Here is a 26,475-nt window from a genome sequence, read left to right as displayed (position 1 = left end):
GGAGCAAAAGTGCACGATGGTGCCTGGATTGGCTACCCGGAATGCAATCACGAATGGATCGACGGGGGCCCCCCACCACTACCTTGCACCGGGCCCCGCGTCAGCTAAGGATGGCCCTGAGTGTGAGTGTGTGTGTGTCTGTGTCTGGCAGTGACGTAGGCTGATGCAGTCCAGCTGTGGGAGTCACTCAGTCTGTGAGTCTGCAGATGCACTATTGTTGAGCTGGAGCTGATGCTCATGTGTTGTATTCAGCAGCGTGGATCTCCAGCAGGAGACTCTTCTGATCCTGCTCTGTAGCCCCGCCTCTGCAGCCAGATCTGTATTTATAGCTTATTGCAACAGTAGCATTCAGTCAATCATTCAGCGAGTGAGTGAGTAACTGTAGTGTAAGATCATCAGCAGGTCTCAGCTCTCTCTCTCTCCTCATCAAGACCGGACCAGCATGACGGAGACTGCGTCAGACCCCGCTCCAGGCGCCGCGGAGGAGCCGGAGGCGAAGCAGGAGAACGGAGATTGCGCAGCGGACGCGCCGCAGCAGCTGGAGCCCCCGGAGGGCGGATGGGGCTGGGTGGTGATGCTGGCCTCGATGTGGTGTAACGGATCGGTGTTCGGTATCCAGAACGCGTTCGGTATCCTGTTCGTGTCTCTGCAGAATAAGTTCGGATCCGAGACCGACGAAGATATCAGCTTCAAAACAGGTAATAACGCAGGAGAGCGAGCGATCCACGTGCGTCTGTGAGAGAGAGAGAGAGAGAGAGTGTGTGTGTGTGTGAGAGAGAGAGTGTGTGTGTGCATGTTTATGTGGTTTATGAGGACACAAATTTGTATAATGACATGGGTATGACAGAGGTATTACAATATGAAGGTGGTTTATGAGGACACTGCCTATGTCCCCGTAATTCAAAAGGCTTAAAAAACATACTAAATGGTGTTTTTCTGAAAATCTAAAAATGCACAAAGTCTCCTGTGAGGGCTAAGTTTAGGTGTAGGGTTGGTGTAGGGCAATAGCACACACAGTTTGTTCAGTATAAAAACCATTACGCCTATGGAGAGTCCCCATAAACCACAAAAACCAACATGTGTGTGTGTGTGTGTGAGAGAGAGTGTGTGTTTGTGTGTGAGAGAGAGAGAGAGAGAGAGTGTGAGTGAGCTGCGAAGTGAAACATTACACTGCGTCGGCTGCTTTCGAAACAGTCATACACAGAAAGTACGGTGCTTTAGTGTCAGGAAATCGCATCATATTTATAGCTTATTGTCACAGTGCATGTTTATCAGAGTGGATTTAGTTTCGAAAGTCAGTTCAGATCCTGTTTGTGACCCCGGAGCACAAAACCAGTCATTTTTTACCTACATATGTTTATACATCATCTGAATCTGAATAAATAATCTTTCCATTTATGTATGGTTTGTTAGGATCGGACAATATTTGTCTGAGATACAACTATTAGAAAATCTGGAATCTGAGGGAGCAAAAAAATCTAAATATTGAGAAAATCTCCTTTAAAGTTGTTCAAATGAAGTTCTTAGCAATGCATATTACTAATCAAAAATGAAGTTTTGATATATTTATGGTAGGAAATTTACAAAATATCTTCATGGATAATGATCTTAGTATCCTAATGATTTTTGGCATAAAAGTCAAGTCAATATTATTTGTATAGCACTTTTAACAATGCAAATTGTGTCAAAGCAGCTTTACATCGTTTAAAAGAGAAATGTATAATTTTGATCCATACAATGTATTGTTGGCTATTTCTACAGATATACCTGTGTTACTGATGACTGCTTCTGTGCTGCAGGGACATACATATATAGGCACAAACCTGCAAGAAAACCTAGACCAGGAAAATATTAATGCGAGTCGTGACAACATGGGGATCTATTATAGGCTTTTCAGCTCAAGCTCTGTGAAGCACAAAACCCGTGGATGGTATTATGATAATATAAAAGATGTTAAATCATTGTTTTGACCTGCAGAAATAAAATCCACATAAGAACTCCTGCTTTGACTTGACTTGTCCTTAGAAAATCCTCAGTTCATATGTGTATGTCAGTTGCTGTATCAAACTAAGAAAACGGTGATAATGATGCAATTCTAGTTTAGAGAACAGACTCAGTCTTATTTTAGACAGTTTTGGCCAAGCACTGCCAGAGACTCTTTAACAACTCCACTGTGTGACAACTAGCCCCGTGTTCATATTCCATGACAGTGTAGTTATACCAAGAGAGGAGCGGAGCTGAATGCATGTATGAGCTGAAATGTTGTAGTTGTTGAGTTATTGTTACTGAGGGGAATGTAGTGAAATGAGGTTTTTACATCCCAAATGATGAGTTCTGACTGATCGCACCAGAAGAGAACGAGGAGCGTGTATTTCTTTCTCAGTCACGTCACGCCAGTGTTTCTGTCAATGATTTGTTTACCCTGTAGATCATTAAAGTGAACGTATTCTCACTACACGACTGTAGTCGACAGGAGAGTCTGGAAGCGTCTGTAATGCTGTCAGTGGTGTGATCGTTAGCAGAAGGCCTCGTGTACGGGCTGTTGTCATGTGTTTACAGCACTTCTGTGCCATCAGGGGCTTTCGGATCATTCTCTGTGAAAGTGTTTGTGTGAGCTGCGTGAAGCTGCTCATCTACATCTGAATGACAGCTCAGCTCAAACCAGTGATGAAGATCTGAAGCTGCTCCAGAGTCATCATGCAGCTCTCGCACATGCCAGGGTTTCTTCAGGTCTTAAAACTCTATCAGAAAGACAAATGAAGGCCTTAAAAAAGGTCTTGAATTCATAGTCACGGCATTTAATGTTACATGTACTGCCAAAAAAATACCTTCCTTGCTATTTTTGCATATAAATATGCAAATGTTCTTAAATCAAAGTACATTTATTTGAGATGCAAAATGAATATATGAAGTCGTGTTTCGTAAATTGAACAAGATCTCAGAAAACAACACTTTTTTTTATGTGTACACGTAAAAATAAAGGTGCTTAAAAGGTTCTTCACAGCGATGCCATAGAAGAACCATTTTTGGTTCCACAAAGAACCATCTCTTACCTTTTTATAATCTGAAGAACCTTCTTTTGCCTCAAAGAAGCTTTTGTGAAACTGAAAGGTTCTTCAGATGTTAAAGCTTCTTTATGGAACATTTAGCTTCTTCTGTGGCATCGTGAAGCAGCTTTATTTTTAAGCTTTAAGTGTAATTTTCTTTCTCCAGTGAATTTATCTCGATTTAAGAATATTAATGCATTTGCAGTGCAAGAGAACAATACTGAGGAAGATCAAAATTCTGTTCACATATGTGACCCAGGACCATAAAACCAGTCATAAGGGTCAATTTGTCAAAATTGAGATGTATACATCACCTAAAAGCTGGATAAATAATCTTTCCATTGATGTATGGTTTGTTATGATAGGATAATATTTGTCTGAGATACAACTATTTGAAAATCTGGAATCTGAGGGAGCAAAAAAATCTAAATATTGAGAAAATCTCCTTTAAAGTTGTTCAAATGAAGTTCTTAGGAATGCATATTACTAATCAGAAATGAAGTTTTGATATATTTACGGTGGGAATTTACTAAATATCTTCATGGAACATGATCTTAATATCCTAATGATTTTTGTCATAAAAGAGAAATGTATAATTGTGATCCATACAATGTATTGTTGGCTATTGCTACAGATATACCTGTGTTACTGATGACTGCTTTTGTGCTGCAGGGTAATATGTAGCGTTTGTGAGAAAATCTGTTGAAATTATAGAGCTCTATTGAAAATATTTTTTAATAGAAGACATGGAAACCATATCGTGTGAGGACATTGTGATTGTAATGAGCTGCTTGTGCTCAGAGTGCTTGACGTGCTTTCAGAGGAAATCTGGAAGTCATTAACACAACAATAGAGCAAATATAGCTGTGAAACGCTCCTGCCGTCGTTATCTGACAGACTGGATCTGATTTGAATAGTGCAGTCAAACCATGTCTTCATTCCCTCATTAAACGCTTCCTGCGTAACGCTGCTGAGGATTGCGTCATGTCCAGCTGTCTGTGGACATATTTCAGATAAATGCTGTTCTTCTGAACTTTCTATTCATCAAAGAAACCTGAAAAAAATCTACTCTGCTGTCTTCAACAATAATAATTATATATATATATATATATATATATATATATATATATATATATATATATATATATATATATATATATATATTTATTTATTTATTTATTTTTGTAGTAAATCAGTATATTATTATGATTTCTGAAGATCATGTGACACTGAAGACTGGAGTAATGTTGCTGAAAATACAGCTGCAGATCACAGAAATAATAAATTACATAATAATAATAAATTTTATTTGTAACACACTTTATATTTCAACGAAATCCCAGAGTGCTACAATATAAGAACAGAGGAAAAAAATAATAAGTAAACTATATCACCATCCCGCTCTAATCTGCTGAATGTGACTATAAGGCATGAAGACATTACAAACATTAACATTGTGATTTTCTGTAAAGCTGTTTTGCAACAATGTTTTTTGTGAAAAGCGCTGTACAAATAATTTTGACTTTGACTTGCTTAATGCTCAGAGTCTCATGTTTGTCAAACAGTTCAAACAAAACACACACAAGACCTGCAGTATACTCACTCTAGCCACCTTAGCAACCACTCGGAGCACCTTAGCAACCGTTTAGCAAGGCTGACATCCATTGAGGCCTGTGTGAGCCGAGCGAATCTTTCTTTCCGGTGTGATCTGACTGTATGTGGCAAACATCCCACAGTACAGTTAGAGTGAGAAATGAGATTTTCTGTGGGATTTAACCTTCAGATGACATGAGTAATGATGTTAGACGTGTGTCTGGTTTATCCGGCGTTTACCTCGTTTCTGTCTAAGACACATTGAATTACACAGGAACTGCAGGATGAAGAATAGCTGAATACAGAGATACAATTTTCCAAGCCAAGCCGCCTGTGTTTGTCAGATCATGTCGGGCTCAGGTGAGCTGATGGACTCCAGATCATGATTCTGCTGAATAACAATACAAATCTATAGAACATCTGTGCATTCTACAAAAAAACTATATTTACAAGTTTGCATCATAATAATAATTGCAATGAATAGATTCCAGCTCAGTCCAACCTGGAAACTTCTAAAAGTCTTTTGAGCAGTGTTGTTGGTAACACATTACAAGTAACATGAGTTATGTAATCAGATTACTTTTTTCAAGTAACTAGTACAGTAACGCAGTTCTTTTAATTTCACAACGAAATATCTGAGTTACTGTTCCCAATAAGTATCACAAGTTACTTTTGTTATTGACTGATCTCTCTCCTGGAATCAGGATTGAGATAGAGACACTTCCTTCAGATTGAGGCTCATTGATTTCACTTTTTGTGTGAAAGGGCCTTTACAGTTGCCAAAAATATAATTTTGGGATTTTTTTGTTATTAAATGTAAAGAAGCGAGCTCAGCCCAGGTGACAAAAAGAAACATTACACATTACTTTCCATAAAAAGTAACTAAGTAATGCAATTAATTACGTTATGGAGTAACGCAATATTGTAATTCATTACTATTAAAAGTCCATTTCCCCAACACTGCTTTTGAGGATGAAAGAGGAATAAAAGTGCTTGCTTTTTAGGTTTACTGTCCATTTTCAGTGAGAAGTCCTATTTTATAAAGTGTAATCATTTTTTGATGGTGTCAAGTTTCATTTTCGGTAAGCAAAAGCCTATTATCTTTCAGACTGAGCTGATTTGGCCATTGGGATGCAGATGTGGAAGTTAGACGTGTTAACTGATAGTACTTAGTTAGTGGTCATGTTTATTATAAGTGACTGGACTTGTTTTGTGCAGTTTCAGAATACAGTGGGATACTCGACACGCACAGATCAGTAAAGCATTATTCTTCTCAATCAGTCGTGACATCCCAGCATTCACGAGCAAAGAAACGGGTTTGATATGGCGTGTTCATGTGAGATGAGCTGCAGTGTGCATGTGTGCAGTCATGTTGTGCTCATGTTCCTGAGATAAGAGCCAACACTGGGCCGATCCATCTCCAGTCATTCTGAGAAGTGAAAACCTGCCAAAGGAAATGTTTCCCAGCATCAGCAGACTGATATCGGCTCAGTTCCTTTGCAGTCTCTGTCAAACACGTCTGGGTGAATGTTTCCAGAGCACTTTCTCTAGAAAAGCTTCAACATCTCATTAATGGCACACAATATCTGACACAGCAGGAGAAACACAACCAACTAATCGTCTAATTAACTAGTTTTGTCTAGTACTACACTCTTTTCATAAACCAGATGATGAATCCCAAACAAACCCAGTCCAAGTGTGCTACAGCATTTTAGCAGAAGTACAGTTGGGCAAAAAAGTATTTAGTCAGCACCAATTGTGCAAGTTCTCCCTCTTAAAAAGATGAGCGAGGCCTGTAATTTTCATCATAGGTACACTTCAACTATGAGAGACAGAATGGGGGGAAAGAATCCAGGAAATCACATTGTCTGATTTTTAAAGAATTTATTTGCAAATTATGGTGGAAAATAAGTATTTGGTCAATAACAAAAGGGCATCTCAAGACTTTGTTATATACCCTTTGTTGGCAATGACAGAGGTCAAACGTTTTCTGTAAGTCTTCAGAAGGTTTTCACACTGTTGCTGGTATTTTGGCCCATTCCTCCATGCAGATCTCCTCTAGAGCAGTGATGTTTTGGGGCTGTCGCTGGGCAACACGGACTTTCAACTCCCTCCAAAGATGTTCTATGGGGTTGAGATCTGGAGACTGGCTAGGCCACTCCAGGACCTTGAAATGCTTCTTACGAAGCCACTCCTTCGTTGCCCGGGCGGTGTGTTTGGGATCATTGTCATGCTGAAAGACCCAGCCACGTTTCATCTTCAATGCCCTTGCTGATGGAAGGAGGTTTTCACTCAAAATCTCCCGATACATTGCCCCATTCATTCTTTCCTTTACACGGATCAGTCGTCCTGGTCCCTTTGCAGAAAAACAGCCCCAAAGCATGATGTTTCCACCCCCATGCTTCACAGTAGGTATGGTGTTCTTTGGATGCAACTCCGCATTCTTTCTCCTCCAAACACGACGAGTTGAGTTTTTACCAAAAAGTTCTATTTTGGGTTCATCTGACCATATGACATTCTCCCAATCCTCTTCTGGATCATCCAGATGCTCTCTAGCAAGCTTCAGACGGGCCGGACATGTACTGGCTTAAGCAGGAGGACACGTCTGGCACTGCAGGAGTTGAGTCCCTGGCGGCGTAGTGTGTTACTGATGGTAGCCTTGGTTACTCTGGTCCCAGCTCTCTGCAGGTCATTCACTAGGTCCCCCCGTGTGCTTCTGGGATTTTTTCTCACCGTTCTTGTGATAATTTTGACCCCAGGGGGTGAGATCTTGCGTGGAGCCCCAGATCGAGGGAGATTATCAGTGGTCTTGTATGTCTTCCATTTTCTAATAATTGCTCCCACAGTTGATTTCTTCACACCAAGCTGCTTGCCTATTGCAGATTCAGTCTTCCCAGCCTGGTGCAGGTCTACAATGTTTCTGGTGTCCTTCGACAGCTCTTTGGTCTTGGCCACAGTGGAGTTTGGAGTGTGACTGTTTGAGGTTGTGGACAGGTGTCTTTTATACTGATAACGAGTTCAAACAGGTGCCATTAATACAGGTAACGAGTGGAGGACAGAGGAGCCTCTTAAAGAAGAAGTTACAGGTCTGTGAGAGCCACAAATCTTGCTTGTTTGTAGGTGACCAAATACTTATTTTACCGAGGAATTTACCAATTAATTCATTAAAAATCCTACAATGTGATTTCCTGGATTGTTTCCCCCCATTCTGTCTCTCATAGTTGAAGTGCACCTATGATGAAAATTACAGGCCTCTCTCATCTGTTTAAGTGGGAGAACTTGCACAATTGGCGGCTGACTAAATACTTTTTTGCCTAACTGTATATAAATGGTCACATAAAGTTTCAATGAATTTGGATTACACAGTTTTAACATAAACTAATAAACTCAATGTGATGCATATTTGTCAGCCATACATATATATATAAAACATATACATATACAAAAGCATTTCAATTAAGATATACATCATTAAACTCAAAACGTCTGGCTGTGCTTAATGGGTACATTTTTGTACCCTTCCCCTGTTCCCATTAAGCACACATCATGTTTTATTAAACATTCTTGTTTATTTTAAGGAAAAGTTTTAAAGAATAATTGTAAAAAATATATATTTTTAAAGGTACAAAGTCAATCACAAAAAAAAAAAAAAACAGAACACAAATCAAGCAACAAGGCATTCAATTCGATCAGTTATATATTCATAATGAAGTGTCATCTAAACACATATCAACATCTAGACTAGTCCACGTTCAGCTAAATAACACATTTAGAAATCAAATAAAACAAACCAATAAAACATTTCATTCATGGGGATGAACATAGAAACTAGCCTCATTATGAAACCTCTTATTAAATGGATGTAATCTTATCTAAAAGCTCTTAAGACTGGAGAACACTACATGATTTTCCACAGATTTCCAGTCTGGAGAAGATGATGCTAGTTACCAACGATCAGAGCCAGTCTGCAGATTTGAGTCGACAGAATCCATAGAAAATCCATTAACTTAACTTAAAATGACAACCATCAGTTAATATTTAAAGTCTGTTTATGATGTATTTACAGAGACGTTCAGTGTGGAAGAGCTTAAAGAGAGAACACTGAGCGCAATGGCAGCAGCAACCATTTTTAATAAATGTCATGTAATATTTATTAAAATGACAGGATTTTGCTAAATAAATAGTCTAGGTCATGTAATAAGTTCATACATATTTTAATACGAACAACTATTATTAACAATATCTTTGAAAAGATACTTTTTCTTATTGATGTCACACTGAAGCTGTGATTTTAATAGTAGTGCACCCTTTAAGCTCTCCTTAAAATAATATGAAATCTTTCAAAATTACAGCACTGTAAAACCACAGACCAGCAATAAACTGTCCATTTATAATATTATGGATGTTAAAGTACAAGCCAGTAATGTCTGTGCAGTAATATGTTAGCGTAGCACACAATCTAATACAGCTAGTCAGCTAACTGTGTTCTGTAGCATCTGCGATGTGTTGCTAAAACTATCTTTTGGATCTAATGGAATTATTTCCCTCATCCAAGTTCCTGGTTATAATATGCAAGAGTCTGAACATTAATCTCTTAATTTTACAATAAGTAGTGAAACTTACCCAAAATAAAGGTTTAAACGTCTAAAAAATGCACATTTAAGGGACTCCTCTTTTGGTGAGTTTTTAGACAGCTTTCAAAATCTCCACCAGACAGAGTGAACACATGGAGACTCATATCTCAGCGTGTGATGATCTGATTGACTTCACATTACAGGACGTATATCGCAACAAACACATCAATTGGTTAAGACATCAAGTAGGATAATAAGTTTCTTTTTATAATCTGAGCTTTTTATAATCTTAAAATGGGTACGTTTACCCGAGTTAATAAAAAGCTATAAACCACGATTTTTTGATTGCAGAAATCCAACCTGTTTTATTTATGTATGACTGGCAAATATGCTTTTTTTTGTTTAATTTAAAACTGTGTAGTTCAAATTGATGGAAATTTTATGTGCAGTTCAAATACAAACTTGATCTTTTTCGATCAAATTTGATTCAATTGATTTTAAATTCAAATGAAATCTTAAATTTAGGCCTATTTTTGAGGATTTATGTTTTCATCTGTTTATTTGAAATCACAGTAAGCTGGCAAGACTTAACGAGTTCATAAAGACTGACACCACACAGCCGTTGATTTCTGTTTGATGAATTCACAAACACACACACTACAAAACTAGATTAATATCTTATAGCAGTAGAAAGTGCACAGATTAGTTAATAAAGCGACTGCTTTATTTGCTGTCAGACCCAGAATTGTAGGAAAATAGTTTTTTATTTTTTAAATTTATTTTTCATGAACTTCAATAGATGGGAGATCAGTAGCTCTCTCTCTCTCTCTCTGTGTGTGTGTGTGTGTTGTGCACCGCAGCAGTGTGTGTTTGAGGCTGATTGTTGTCGTTCCTGTAGAAACACTGCTTGGGCGTCTTTTATTGACTTTACCTTGACAAATAAGAAGAAAGGTCTGTCAGTCCAGCCTTATTCTGTGCTGTGAGCCCAGCCCTGGTCTTCTGGGATGTTCTCTGTGAGTTTGTTTATGGAAGCAGATGTTGAACAGGACGTGTCCAGTTCTTCCTCAGTTCCTCCTTCATGTAAGCAGTGCCGTCTGGCCTTGGCTCTGTCTGCGGTGAAGCAGGTGGCATTGGTGACAGACGACACGTGCTCTGCCGCACATGTGAGTTAATGGTCAACAGAGCGCTTGATCTGTGTTGACACATGCTTTAGGTGAAGGTTCCTGCAGATAAACAGGTAAGGTAAACACGGGAACGGCGAGGAGCGTCCTGTAGGAGCACCAATCGCTACCACTCTACAGCATCGCAACATCACCATATAAGTCCAGCGCTCTGTGGGAAAGCAGATGTGGCCGCTGCTCGTGTGTTGATAAGGGCCTGATACGAGTGGAGAGAACATGAGTTCAGATGTATCTGAGGCCTGGAGGAGCTCCTGTGGACAGAGAGCAGCTTTATGACCAACGCTAAAGTTTCTGCCGTATTTCCACACGTTCTTAACCTGCTAATGTGTTTCGGGTCAGTCTGACCCACACATTAGTTAGATTATTTATTTTTTCTTGAAATTATGTGACTCTTTTTCATGTAGGGCCTTGATTGTGCATGCAAAGATTTAACATACACCTTTTCTAAAGGTACAAATATGTATTATCGAGGTACTAATATGAATTTGTAGGGATAAGAAAAGGTACAAATATATAATTTTTTTTTAAAGAATATAGCTTTTGTTCTTGTTTTGTTTTTTTCTGAGATTGTATAGATGAGTTTTGGAAAATCTGTAATTCAGTTGTCATGTAGAAAAACAGCAACAAAAACAAAACAAAAAACACTTTGTTGAAACTTTTTATTAGAACAAATATTACAAGAAGAAAACAAATAATTACACAATATTATCACTCTGTATTATCTGTATTATCTTTTTTGTAAGATAATACACAACCACAAATGAAGAAAATATAGACAAAGCAAAATAAATAAATACATTCAATAAATAAAATATACATAAATTATATAAACATAATCATATTAAACGCAAGACTTAAAGTAAACTACCGAATAAAACGATTCCGTACTATAAAACAATTCAATTTACTAAAATAATTACTTTTCCCAGAACATCTAATTTTTTCCAATTTCAGAAATAACATGGTATCCACTAGCCATTAAAAGATATTTGGAGGCTTGTTAGATTTCCAGTGGAGCAAAATACAGTGCCTAGCTAATAAGGAGGTAAAAGATAAAATATCCAATTATTTAGAATTAAACTGAGACCAAATCTTTGAAAGACTGCTATAGCGGCAAACTTCAATTCTAACTTTCATCACCTCAGACACAATGGTAAAACAATTAATTCAGTCAGTCAGTCTCCTTTATTTAATTAGTGCTTTTAACAATACAGATTGTGTCAAAATAGCTTTACGGTATTAAATAGGAAAACAGTGTGTCAATAATGCAAAAGGACAAGATTAAACACTCAATTTTCAGTTAAAGGCAGTTCATTGAATTCAGTTATGTCATCGTCCAGCTCAGTTCAGTTTTATTAGTATCCGTGCAATCAATTCGACAATATAGCTGGAAATGAAGTGTCCCCAACTAAGCAAGCCAGAGGCGACAGCGGCAAGGAACCAAAACTCCATCGGTGACAGAATGGAGAAAAAAACCTTGGGAGAAACCAGGCTCAGTCGGGGGGCCAGTTCTCCTCTGGCCAAACGAACCAGCAGTTCAATTCCAACTGCAGCAAGTCAGATTGTAAGGGCTCAACTGGTTCCAGTGGTCTTTCCCGATGGCTGTCTAAGTGACGGGGTCCTCACTGGGGATCTGTCTCTGGCGCTCATCTCGGTGTCCTGGTCTCCGCTGACGTAGAGGTCGCTGGGCTGTAGAGGTCGTCTCTGGGTGCTGATCCACCATCTGATACGGATACTGGATACGGACTGGATCTGGTGACTGCAGTGACCATCTGGGTTGGATACGGACCGGATCGGGTGGCTACGGTGACTGGGGATGGGGATATGTCCCTGGGGCTCATCCAGGTGTCCAGCCTCCACCGACAATCAGGGCCACATACATCATCTCCCGGCGCCGATCCACCATCTGATCCGGACACGGACTGAGAAACAGAATAGAAACAGACAAATATTAGCGTAGATGCCATTCTTCTTATGATGTAACGAGTACATCATGTGTTATGGGGAGTGTTCCCGGTTCCGGTTGATCTAATTAATGCAGCCTAACAATCCTTTAACGGATTTGAATAATAGAAGTGTATTAGTGTGTTATGTGTAAGCCAGGTTAAAGAAATGTGTCTTTAATCTAGATTTAAACTGACAGAGTGTGTCTGCCTCCCGAACAGTATTAGGTAGATTGTTCCAGAGTTTGGGTGCTAAATAGGAAAAGGATCTGCCGCCCGCAGTCGATTTTGATATTCTAGGTATTATCAAATGGCCAGAGTTTTGAAAACACAGCGGACGTGGAGGACTATAATGTGATAAGAGCTCGCTCAAGTACTGAGGAGCTAAGCCATTCAGGGCTTTATAAGTAATTAACAAGATTTTAAAATCTATACGATGTTTGATGGGGAGCCAATGCAGTGTTGACAGAACCGGGCTAATATGGTCGCACTTCCTGGTTCTAGTAAGAACTCTAGCTGCTGCATTTTGGACCAGCTGTAGTTTGTTGATCAAGCGTGCAGAACAACCACCCAATAAAGCATTACAATTGTCTAACCTTGAAGTCATAAACGCATGAATTAGTATTTCTGCATTTGACGTTTAGAGCATAGGTCGCAATTTAGATATGTTTTTGAGATGGAAAAACGCAGTTTTACAGATGCTAGAAACATGGCTTTCAAATGAAAGATTGCTATCAAACAGCACACCTAGGTTCCTAACTGATGAAGAAGAATTGACAGAGCAGCCGTCAAGTGTTAGATAGTTTTCTAGGTTATTACATATGGGGTTTTTAGGTCTGATAATTAACACCTCTGTTTTTTCAGAATTTAGCAGTAAGAAGTTACTCGTCATCCAGTTTTTTATATCGACTATGCATTCCGTTAGTTTCTCAATTTGCTGTGTTTCACTGGGCCGCGAAGAAATATAGAGCTGAGTATCATCAGCATAACAGTGAAAACTAACACCATGTCTCCTGATAACATCTCCGAAGGGTAACATGTAAATCATGAAAAGTAACGACCCTAGTACTGAGCCTTGAGGTACTCCGTACTGCACTTGTGATCGATATGATACCTCTTCATTCACTGCTACGAACTGATGGTGTTCAGATAAGTACGATTTGAACCATACTAATGCACTTCCACTAATGCCAACAAAGTGTTTTAAAATGTACAGTTTTAGCTATATGGAGTTTACACAAGACTAGATAATGATCTGAGATATCATCGCTTTGCTGCAGAATTTCAACACCACTAACATCAATTCCATGTGACAGTATTAACTCTAGATTATGATTTCGACAATGAGTAGGTCCTGACACGTGTTGTCTAACCCCAGTAGAGTTCAGAATGTCTATGAATGCTGATCCTAATGCATCTTTTTCATTATCGAGATGGATATTAAAATTGCCAACAATTAAGACTTGATCTGCAGCCAGTACTAACTCAGATAGAAAATCAACAAATTCTTTAATAAAGTCTGCGTGGTGCCCTGGTGGCCTGCATACAGTAGCCAGTACAAACATCACAGGGGATTGATCACTAACAAGTGTTTCTCTACATAATGTTATAGACAGCACCATAACTTCAAACGAGTTATACTTAAAGCCTGCTCTCTGAGAAATACTGAGAATATTGCTATAAATTGTAGCAACACCTCCCCCTTTACCTTTTGTACCTGGCTCATTTTTATAGCAGTAATCTTGGGGGGTGGACTCATTTAAAGTAATGTATTCATCTGGTTTTAGCCATGTTTCTGTCAAACAGAGCAAATCTATATTATTATCATTGATCAAATCATTTACAAAAAGTGCTTTTGTAGAAAGGAACCTGATATTCAGTAAACCAAGCTTTATCAATTGTTTCTCTGTAAACATTTTTTATTTGTTGAACAACAATTAAAGTGTTACTCTTAATTTGGTTTGGACGTTTTCTGTATTTTCTAGTTCAGGGAACAGACACAGTCTCTATAGTGTGATATCTGGGTGAAGGAGTCTCTATGTGCTGAGAATTAACTGACTTCTGTTACGTGAGGCGGCTAGCAGACGGTCGGTTTAGCCAGTCTGTCTGCTTCCTGACCTGGGTCCCAGTTAGTCAAGTACGAACTCTAAGACTATGTGCCATATTTCTAGAGAGAAGAGCGGCACCACCCCAGGAGGGATGAACACCATCTCTTTTCAAAAGGTCAGGATTATGGTGACTGGTGTTTCTATTTTCACGTTCCGCACAATAGAATCGCCAATAACCAGAGCACTTTCATCAGGTTTCTCAGTGGGTGCCTCACTGAGTGGGGAGAACCTGTTTGATGTTCTGATTGGAACGGAAGAGTGGTGTTTTGACCCGCGACTAGGCCGCCTCACAGTCACCCAGCTGCCCTGCTGCATGGGATCTACCGGAACCGAACAATGTACAGGACTCCCTGAGCTAATCGCATCCAAAGCGGTATCTACAGCCCTCACATTCTTACTATCCTCAACTAAAGTTTGGATGCGTGTCTCTAATTCTGAAACCTTCTCTGTCAGCCTAACTATTTCCCTGCATTTATCACATGTGAATCCCTCATCGCCGACAGCGAGAGATAAACTATACATGTGACATAAATTGCAAACAACAATAGCAGGAGAAGAAGCCATTACTCACCGTGACTGATGAATGATACCAACTTAACTTACCACTCACCACTGTTGTTTGAAAAACTTATGAAAAACGGAGCGAGAGAGAAATGAAAACGGAGTGAGAAAAAAGAAAACAATAATAGGCGCGAATAGAAACGCAAATGGAACCGCGAGTAACAAGCTAACCAGCTGATGCGCTGCACTTGCGGTTTTAAAAAGCGAACGATCAAATTAGTTAGATTAGTTTGATAGAAAATACCAGAAATATGGTGGGAATTAAGTTATATATTATCACTTTAAACAACAGAGAGTAAAAGTAAGGTAAAGATTCAATAAAAAAGCGGAGCTACAAACGCAAACCTCTCAGCAGCACAACAGACAGGGACAGACTGAAGCAATCGATCCTCACCAGATGTTTAATGCTTGTATGTTTGTACAGTTAACATTTCACAGAAGTGCTGAGTAGAACTGGTACACAAAGATAAAGGCACTACGTACAAACTAAATACACAACACAAAGACAGGAAGCCTATTATGTACAACATAAAAATATATAATTTTCATAATGTTTGGGACTATATGTACAAATGCTTAAATTTTTTTTTTTTACAAACACTCAAAGCACATTAATGAGTATATGACGTTAAAAAAAACAGAAGTGCTTCTGATGCACAGGTCGTATGAACAGGTTTATTTGTGTGTTTAGGGCTCGTCAGCGTCTGACAGCAGGACTGGCGAGGAGGCCCAGGATGGTGGAGAGACAGTGGAGCTTCTCTTTGACCAGCTCTGGTAACTTTTCAATCTCTTTATACCTGGTGATGTGTCCATCAGGGGAAGTAAAAGTAATGCAAGAGACACCAACTTGGACCATCAGCTGGGATCCATCATTAAACTGAACCCATACCTCACCAGTTGTTAACTGAGAGGCCCAGCCAATGTTAGGCACAAAAATGGACTTGAGCACCTTTCTTGTGTTAATGGTGCGTTCATCTTTGCCTGATTGGGGTGAGCTGCCTTTAGCCACACTAGTTGTGGTGAAGTCCGATCCTGCACAGGAAATTATTGATGGCGTGATGTGGGGTGGCTGGGGCGGACTGAGGCACACCTGAGCCACCTCTGCAGATGCTGCTGGGCAAGACTCAGACGAACACTGAGGCTGATAAGCTGAAAAGGCTGGATTGGTGGGTCTCCTGCCGATAGTGATGGGGAGTGTTTTTAGCACTTCTCTGCTCCTCAGCAGTGATGGCCGCTTCCAAAGACAGACACATTCGGTGCCCCTCCTCAGAGAGCTCCATGTAGAGTCTGCACTCAGTACTCAGGCCGCTCAGCCCAACATCACCCTTCACTGTATACGATTTCCCATTCTTCTCCACCACACGCACCTGTTCTGTTCGCTCGACTTAGGGGTTTTTGCACCATCGTAGAAGCACACCTCCAGGTCTGCATTAGGAGTGTTCTCCATCAGCATGCACTTGGCAAATTTTGTGTATAGTGTTACTTTAGGGGTCTTCGATTTCACCAACTGGACAAACTTCGTGGCATACTGATATTTCTACCAGTATTTTTCTGGTAAGTCCTCATAGCTGCAGATGAGACTGTCTTCAGAGGACTCATCTGGTTCCTGTAGTCTTGTCCCGATGGCCGTCCAGGTGACGAGGTCTTCACTGGGGATCTGTCTCTGGGGCTCATCTAGTTGTTCTTATCTCTGCTGACATTCAGGGCAGTAGAGCAGTGGTTTTCAAACCTGTTCTGGAGGAACCCCTGCCCTCCACATATTGTATGTCTACCTAATCAGACATGCCAATTTAGTTCTTGCAGTCTCTACTAACGAGCTGATGAGTGGAATCAGGTGTGTTAGATTAGATTAGATTAGATTAGATTCAACTTTATTGTCATTTATGCAGAGTACAAGTACAGAGCTAATGAAATGCAGTTAGCATCTAACCAGAAGTGCAAGAATATAGTGTTTTATATACATATAAGTGCAGAGTAAGTGAAGATATGATTTACAGAATATACAGTGGAATTGCTATATACAGTATTGAGCAGAGTATATACAGAATATAAAATAGGAATGCAATGTAGGGATTGTATGTACATTATGAACAGAGCAATGTAGATTATATAGATTACAGATTATATATACACATTATGAACAGCAGAAACGTGAGAACAGTGGTAATAAATAATACAGCTGGATGAGTGTGCAAAATATTGATAGAACAATGTATTCTATGCAAAATAGCAGTAGTGCAATATTTTGTAGAAATAGTTTACTGTGCTTGTGCAGTAACAACTTTAAACAGTTCATAGTGTAATGACTTTGACAATGTGCAGTCTGTGCAAAATATGAGTAGTGCAAATGCATGTGTGTAAAGTACTGTGACCAGTGCAGTAATAAGCAGGTGCAGGTTAGATTGGTGGTGTGGCGTTCAGAAGTGTCACAGCCTCGGGGAAGAAGCTCTTCCTGAGCCTACTAGTGCGAGAGCGTAGGCCCCTGTAACGCCTGCCGGATGGAAGGAGGGTGAAAAGTCCATGGTTCGGGTGAGAGGCATCCTTGATGATGTTTCTTGCCCTGCCCAGACAGCGCTTATGATAAATGTTCTCAATGGAAGTTAGCTGGGTGCCGGTGATCCGTTGAGCAGTTTTCACCACCCGCTGGAGTGCTTTGCGGTCAGATGCGGAGCAATTGCTGTACCATACTGAGATGCAGTTTGTGAGTATGCTCTCAATGGTACAGCGGTAGAATTCCACAAGGATCCTGGGATTCAGGTGAACTTTCTTAAGGCTCCTTAAGAAGTAAAGGCGCTGCTGTGCCTTTTTGACCAGAGTAGAGGTGTTATGGGACCAGGTGAGGTCATCAGAGATGTGGATGCCAAGGAACTTGAAACTCGACACACGCTCCACTTCAGCTCCGTTGATGTAGATGGGTGTGTGTGCATGACTCCTAGTCCGCCTGAAGTCCACAATGATCTCCTTTGTTTTCTGGGTGTTTAGCTGTAGATTATTGGTGGCACACCATACAGCCAGGTGCTGCACCTCGTCATCCTTGATCAGACCTACCACCGTGGTGTCATCTGCAAATTTGATTATGGTGTTGGAGCCATAAACAGGAACACAGTCATGGGTGAAGAGGGAGTACAGGAGAGTGCTCAGTACGCAGCCCTGTGGCACGCCGGTGTTCAGGGTGATGATGGAGGAGGAGAGGTTATCTAACTTGACGGACTGAGGTCTGTTAGTCAGAAAATCTAGAATCCAATTACAGATGGGTGTGCTGATTCCAAGCTGGCTGAGCTTGGAGATCAGCTTGGAGGGGACTACTGTATTAAATGCAGAACTGAAGTCCATGAACAGCATTCTCACATGTGTGTTTTGACTGTCCAGGTGGGTGAGGGCAGAGTGAAGCGCTGTTGAGATGGCGTCCTCTGTTGACCTATTGTGGCGATAGGCAAATTGGAATGGGTCCAGTGTAGCAGGGAGACAGGATTTTAGGTGGGATGCAACCAGTTTCTCAAAACACTTGGCAATGATGGGGGTGAGTGCAACAGGACGGAAGTCGTTAGGGACCGAGGCAGTGGAATGTTTCGGTACTGGTACGATGGTGGAGGTTTTGAAGATAGTGGGGACAGTTGTTTGGGCCAGGGACAGATTGAAAATGTCCGTGAAGACCTCAGTTAGCTGCTCCGCACAGGCTTTAAGCACACGACCAGGTATTCCGTCAGGGCCAGCTGCCTTCCGTGCATTCACCTTACGCAAAGTGGAGTAAACATCTGATGTGGAGAGAGTGAGAGGCAGTTCACTGGGTTGATGCTCAGCTTTGAGTGAGATCTCCTTATTATTTTGATCAAAACGAGCATAAAAGTGATTGAGCTCGTCTGGGAGGGAGGCAGAGCTGGAGGGGGGTACAGAGTTAGGTGGTTTGTAATCTGTGATAGATTGTATGCCTTGCCACATACGCCGGGGGTCTGAAGAATTGAAGTGTTCTTCAATCTTCTGTTTGTGTGTGAGTTTGGCCTGGCAGATACCCTTCCTCAGGTTGGCTCTGGCTGAGCTGTAAGCCTCCTGGTCTCCAGACCTGAAGGCTGCATCTCTTGCTTTGAGCAGGAGGCGAACCTCTCTGTTCATCCAGGGCTTCTGATTGGGGAAGATTTTTATTTTTTTGTGTGTAGTCACTCTGCTCACACAGCTGTTGATGTGCTCCATGACAGAGTTGGTGTAAGTGTCAATGTTAATCTGAGAGTTTGTGGTGGCCTGGGCAGCAAACTCACTCCAGTCTGTGAGCTGGAATTGATGTTGAAGAGTGGAGTCAGCACCTTCCAGCCAGATTTTAACAGTCCTTGTTGTAGGTTTCACACGTTTGATGACTGGGGTATACTTGGGGAGCAGGAACAAAGAGAGGTGATCAGACTGACCCAGGTGGGGGAGGGGTGTGACTTTGTAGGCATCACTCACATTAGTATAAACGTGGTCCAATGTTTTATGTCCTCTTGTAGTGCAGGAGACATTTTGATTAAATTTAGGGAGAACAGATCTAAGAGTGCAGTGATTGAAGTCCCCAGCAACAATAAAGGCTCCATCCGGGTGCAGGGTTTGTAATTTGCTAATAGCAGCACAGAGTTCTTTCATAGCCACGTTAGCATTAGCGTCCGGAGGTACATAAACTGCAGCAGCAACAATGCAAGTAAACTCACGTGGTAGATAGAATGGCCTGCACTTGATAATCAGGAACTCCAGCTCAGCAGAGCAGTAGGTATCAACAATGACAGAGTCTTTACACCATGATTTATTTACATAAATGCATACTCCACCACCCTTGTTTTTACCAGAGGTTGCTGCTACTCTGTCAGCCCTGAAGAGAGCACGTCCATCCATATGCACCACGCTGTTTGGGACATCGTTGCAGAGCCATGTTTCAGTGAAGAACATAACATTACAGTCCATAAGCCATTTCTGTGTGAGGGTCCAGATCTTTAGTTCGTCCATCTTGTTCATCAGAGACCGTACATTGGCAAGGAAGATGCTGGGCAGAGCTGGTCGATGTGGGTTTAGCCTTAGCTTAGCACGCAGCCCTCCACGCTTTCCCCGTCTTTGTTTACGGTCTCGACGCAGACGCCGAGCACTTCCGGTCGGTACGAGTGATCCGCTTGTCCGCGGTGATCTCAGTAGCTCCGGCGGGAGTTCGCTGAAGTCGAAAGGATGAGGAAGTCATACAAAATGTGCAGGGATGGGGGTCACCCAGGACAGGTTTTAAAAAACCCTGCTGTAGAAGTCATCTCTAGGTATTGATCCACCATCTGATCTGGATACAGTCTGGATCTGGTGGCTACGGTGACCTCAGTATAAGAAAGAAACAGACTAATATTAGTGTAGATGCCATTCTTCTTATGATGTAACAAGTACATCAGGTGTTATGGGGAGTGTTTCCGGTTCTGGTTGACCTAATTAATGCAGCCTAATAATCCTTTGACGGATTTGAATTGTAGAAATGCGATAATGTATTATGTGTAAGCCAGGTTAAAGAAATGGGTCTTTAATCTAGATTTAAACTGACGGAGTGTGTCTGCTTCCCGAACAGTGTTAGGTAGATTGTTCCAGAGTTTGGGCGTTAAACAGGAAAAGGATCATCAGTCGATCAGAACACAGCATGTTTACACTTGGCAACATCAGCTGACTTCTCTATCTGGATAACCGATCGGATCTGTCTTTCCCGCGCAATATTTAAATAAGTCTGCAGAGAATGGCCCGGTGCAAAATCAACCTGAAGTGGTGGGTTTACTTTTGAAAAGAATTTTCAGTCATGGGACATTTTACAAATCAAAGATAAGTGTAGGAGTCTCACTAACACTCCACGCGGGTGTTCTCTGTCTTTTTTTCTGACAGTTCGTGAGAGAGGGGACGGGGTTTGCGTGATGTCGACCTGCGAATGCAGACACGATGACTGGATTGCGGTTATATTTCACTGAGATCCGATCACAATGCGTCCTCAACTACCTCTGGAGCAGGACACGCTGATCGGATAGCACTCCGATCAGAAGTGCGTTTACACTTGTCTTTTCCATGTGTATGTGGACAACATCCGGATACAGGTCGCATGTTAATGCCAAGTGTAAACGCAGCCTTTGATATTCTAAGTATTATAAAATGGCCAGAGTTTTCAGATCGCAGAGGACGTGAAGGACTATAATGCGATAAGAGCTCGCTCAAATACTAAGGAGCTAAACCATTCAGGGCCTTATAGGTAATTAGCAAGATTTTAAAATCTATACGATGTTTAATATGGAGCCAGTGAAGTGTTGACAGAACCGGGCTAATGTGGTCATACTTTCTGGTTCTAGTAAGAACTCTAGCTGCTGCATTTTGAACCAGCTGGAGTTTGTTTATTAAACGTGCAGAACAACCATCCAATAAATCATTACAATAATCTAGCCTCGAGTGAATGCATGAATTAATGTTTCTGCATTTGACATTGAGAGCATAGGTCGTAATTTAGATATAATTTTTGAGATGGAAAAATGCAGTTTTACAAATACAAGAAACGTGGCTTTCAAAGGAAAGATTTTCAAAGCACACCTAGGTTAGGTTCTTAACTGATGATGAAGAATTGACAGAGCAGCCATCAAGTGTTAGACAGTCTTCTAGGTCATTACATGCAGAGGTTTTAGGTCCTATAATTAACATCTCTGTTTTTTCAGAATTTAGCAGTAAGAAATTATTTGTCATCCAGTTTTTAAATTGATATGTTTCACCAGGCCACAAAGAAATATAGAGCTGAGTATCATCAGCATAGCAGTGAAAGCTAATACGATGTTTCCCGATGATATCTCCCAAGGGTAACATGTAAAGCGTGAAAAGTAACGGTTCTAGTACTGAGCCTTGAGGTACTCCATACTGGACTTGTGATCGATATTATACCTCTTCATTCACTGCTACGAATTGATGCCTGTCAGATAAGAACAATTTGAACCATGCCAGTATACTTCCACTAATGCCACAAAGTTTTCTAGTCTATTCAAAAGAATGTTGTGGTCGATAGTGTCAAACGCGGCGCTAAGATCCAGTAGCACTAATAGAGAAATACAACCACGATCAGATGATAAGAGCAGGTCATTTGTAACTCTAATGAGAGCAGTCTCAGTACTATGATATGGTCTAAATCCTGACTGGAAATCCTCACAGATACCATTTTTCTCTAAGAAGGAACAAATGAAGGATACTACCTTCCCTAGTATCTTTGACAAAAAAGGGAGATTCGAGATCGGTCTGTAATTAACTAGTTATTTGGGGTCAATTGTGTTTTTTTAAGAAGAGGCTTAATAACAGCAAGTTTGAAGGCTTAACCCAGAAACACTTCATTTATGCTTGTCAAACACAACAGTGTGAAATGAATAAGAACTTCAAAAATAAGTTTATAAATGTAAGACTCAAACTTTACTCTAAATCAAAGACTTGATTTTCAACATAAAAATATGCAAGTTCTTAATATCTAATTTTATGTTGTTGTTTTTTTTTTGTCTCTGACAAGCTACAATAGAGGTTTCTGTTTGTAGATGAGTCTTATTTTTTCCCATAGCGTTGATTTTTGGCAAATTGCATAGAAACCAATGGGGGTCAAATTAAACCCGCAGATATTCAACACAATGGGAGGGTAGATTTCAACACGGGACGCTGGAGTTTTAGTTCCATTCAGCTTCCCTCTGGATGCCTGTGGCCTGTCTGACATCCTGAAACAGGACACAGAAACATTAGGACTTGAGTTCTCTACATTGTGGGTGTGAGTCGTCTTCGTCTATGGAAAAACGTGCAGAGTGAGCTTACTTTCTAGCAGCAGCATTCCTGTCCCATATGTTACTGTACGCTACGCTCGTCTGCTGCCAGATCCTCCAGTGGTCAGCCTAATGTGTGCCAGCTGTGCACGGATCCCCATAAAGCCTGCTGCAGATTCTGCAGAGTCACGCTGAGGATCAGAAGTGCTTCTGGGTAACGAGCCGGGGTTAGAAAACGAGCTCAGAGCTGGAAACGCTCAACGGAAGGATTGGCTGATGCCATAAAGCCTCTGCGATCTTCAGGAAGAGTCTGAGGCAGCGTGCTGCGGATCCTGTGTGTGTGTGTCAGTCAACAGCAGTGCTGCTGTAATCATCAGCACTCATCTTGTTCCTGCGATCACGTTCTGTACTGAAAACTACAGAAACAAACTTCACCTACCCAGTCATGTGACCTGATCCAAAAGATAGGCCGTAGGAAGTTGAAATGGAATTACAGGAAATAGAATATGCTGGAACAGAGTGTACAGTATTTCTCATAGGGCTTTCTTAAAGCGTGATAAGTCGTGAACGAAAGCAGTCAGCTATGAGGAGAATCACAACGTCATGAACTTTGATTTGAAGCACGGAAAGTTTTGGAAAGCCAGACAAAAGTACAAGACTTGGACTTAACAGCTTTATTAAGGGAAAGAACTGCAATCCCATGAAGCACTATGGATGATATGTGTGAATGATGATGTGTGTATATCAACAAGCAATATCTTTTACATTTGTTGCAATAAATGCATATTATGCATACAAATATTTAAGTAGTTTGAGAGGTCACCAGGAGTTCAAATCATGATAAATTACAAAATAAACTGAAATAATGCAAACAGATTTAACAAAAGCACACATCATTGTTAACATCCTCAGAGTTCACATAAGTTACCATTCAAATCAGTTTCCTTATGAACACAAATGAATGAGAGTTTTTACTTTCAGAGCCCAAATCTATATGATTCTGACAAATTCAGCAGGTTATTCTGGGAATTCTGGGAAATAAAGTGTTCTTCCATTCTGATCCATTCATTTTGTTAAATTTTAAACAGATCTGTCTGTAAGGCCTATGATACCTCTAACTTTCTAAACCTATATAAACATTCAGACCAGTTGTTATGTCGATAGTAATTCATCAGAATCACGTGCCTGATATTGTCGACGCAGCGCTGTTGATCTGAAGTCTGAAGCAGTCAAGGCGTCTGCTCAGATGGGACAGGGTCTCCAGACGTCTCTGTAAAAGCTGGACTATTTTTAACTTTGGCATACCATCTTAAAAACACTTGTGCTGGGATGCTCAAAATATCAGCACGAGACGCGGCACAATGGCCAAAGACATGCATTTTTCTGATATTTTTAGTGGCAGTGATTTATAGTGCGTATCCAAACACACATCTATATTTATGCAAAGTTCACTAATGGCGTCGCCTGAAGTCATATTCACTGTGTAACACAATACAAGCTCTATGATGGAGAGAGAACACACTCAACCACAGAATACAGTCAGGAAATTGAAATCCAGTTACACTTCAAGAAATATATTACTGTTGTATAGTAGAATTCCCATCTCAAAAGGAATATATCACAATTTTTTCATTTTAATTTAAACTGTAAACCTCTTTGTGCAGCACATTGTTACCAAAAAATAAAAGGAATAGTTTCAGTTTCATTTGATTACATTTTAAAAAATGAGTTAAAAGGTTAAAGTTGTATAGGCTACATTCAGTTGATGACCAACTTTTTTGACTGAATTGCCTTTTTAAATTATCAAATGAAAAATCTAGAAAAATTAAAATACACATAGAATAAAACACATTTCTAATCATAGGGCATACACTGTAAAAAAAAATTATATATTTTTTTTATGATTTTTACTCATTTTGCAATATGACTAAAAATGTTTAGATTGTTATATTTAGTTTTATGCAAAACAAAATTTATTAATTAAATTGATTAGACATTCTTTTTGATTATTAGTTTAATTAAAACTGAATCCAGAAAAATTAAAGAGAGGGAAAAATGAATGTAGGAAAATATGAGAAGGAATAAAGCTGATTTCATTGAGCACTGAAGACATGGTCCTGTAAAGCTCACATGTCTGTCAGCATAAATACAGATCAACACACTCTTGACTTGATGATAACATCCACAATCTTATCATGAATTGTGATAATCTGAGCTGGACTCTGGGTGTGTCACTCACTGATGGATCTGATCGCAGAAGACAGAAACAGGAAATATATAGGATCTTAATCTGCTCTTCACGTCACACAGTCAAGTGTTTGGAGGCACGAGGCTTGTTTGTGGCTCTCAGGAAGCTGGTTTTCAGGAACAGGAGGACATAACTCTGTGTGAAGAGACAGCAACGCTTTTTCTCTGTTTCCGTAGTTTGGTGTTTCCATGGTCCAGAGTAAAAACACAGCACAACAGAAGTGTCTGAGCTTACGCTCGCGTTCACGCTCGGTTATGAAGGAGACGGACGAGAACTCAAGATGAAGACAGATGAAATGTGTCTTGTTGTCTCACTTCAATCAGTCACTATAAGTGCTCTGCTCAGTTTTGGCCACATGTGAAACGATAACAGACGTTTAGCATAAAAATGAAATCCTCAAAGATGGGATATGAAGGCTTGTAGTTTGCACTGTTTTGTCAGGGTTATTATAGTTAACTAAAACCATATTTTGTTTTAATATTACTAAGAATTAGATCCAGTGTGAACAGGAGTCACTCCTGCACTGTAAAAAGTTATGAAAACTTAAAAGTTTAAGGCAACCAGCTTCAGCAGATTTTTTTTTCTCAACTTGTATAAACTGAAAACAACAAGTTGAAAAAACTCAAAAATCAGCTGAAGCTGGTTGCCTTAAACTTTTAAGTTTTCACAACTTTTTAGTTTTTACTGTGATCTGTTGCCGAACATCTTTATTTTAAATCACTACTCATTTGTGAGCAATATTTTAATTGTATTCCTTGCATTTTCAGTTTTGCAATTCAAATTTTTTATTTTTTTTTCTTAATTAAAGAACTCAAGTAATTGAATTGTTTCAGCTCATCCTGATATTTCTTAACTGAAGTCAGTAGAGCTTTATTTGAGTTTCAGCTGGAAAATTCCTTTAAAATCGGCAGTGTTTATGCCGCAGCACAGTCTGGACTTCAGATGGGGTTTAATATTCTATATTACTATCACTTTGTACTTAAACTATCAGATGAAAACAGCACTTGAACTGAATTAACTTTGCAATATCAGTTGAAGTGCTGTTTTTGTTTGTGAAGCTGCACTGACATGATCTGTATTGTATGAAGCGCTGTGTTATGCGTTAGTCAGACGGTGAGTGTGTGTTTGGTCCGTCTGTCATCAGCCCGGTGTGTTTGTTCGGGACGCACGGATGTGAGTGTGTTTTGTTTGCTGTGCTAACAGTGTGTTTCCAGCATCTCTGATGCTCACTGGAGTGTGTGACGAATCATTACAGACCGGACACATGCCACGGTTTCACTCAGGTCCTCCTCTTCAGATGAAGCTGCAACACACTTTGTCTCACAGTGATGCCACATTGCTGGTCCTTGTCTTATTATAAAATTAATATAATTTATTTAATAAAAAACTTATTCATGCAAGACTCATCAGATTCTGGACAGTTTTGATGAAATAAAGTAGAATAAATAGGACATCTTCATGACTATCAAATG

At 40.1% G+C, this 26,475-nt stretch overlaps 1 protein-coding gene across 1 annotated transcript in view; it reads left to right on the top strand.

The window, feature by feature from the left end:
* Positions 1 to 350: 350 nt before the first annotated feature.
* LOC306880444 (monocarboxylate transporter 10-like) overlaps positions 351 to 26,475 on the top strand; it is a 47,803-nt gene continuing 21,678 nt past the window's right edge. The window contains exon 1 of the mRNA XM_079433944.1: positions 351 to 698. Within this exon, the coding sequence (XP_079290070.1) occupies positions 443 to 698 (256 nt within the window). The 5' untranslated portion in view covers positions 351 to 442. The remainder of the gene's footprint in view (positions 699 to 26,475) is intronic.

This window comes from Barbus barbus, assembly GCF_936440315.1.
Source record: "Barbus barbus genome assembly, chromosome: 14".
Taxonomy (NCBI): domain Eukaryota; kingdom Metazoa; phylum Chordata; class Actinopteri; order Cypriniformes; family Cyprinidae; genus Barbus; species Barbus barbus.
The sequence above is the reverse complement of the archived record's forward strand: the minus strand, read 5'-3'. Positions and strand labels throughout refer to the sequence as shown.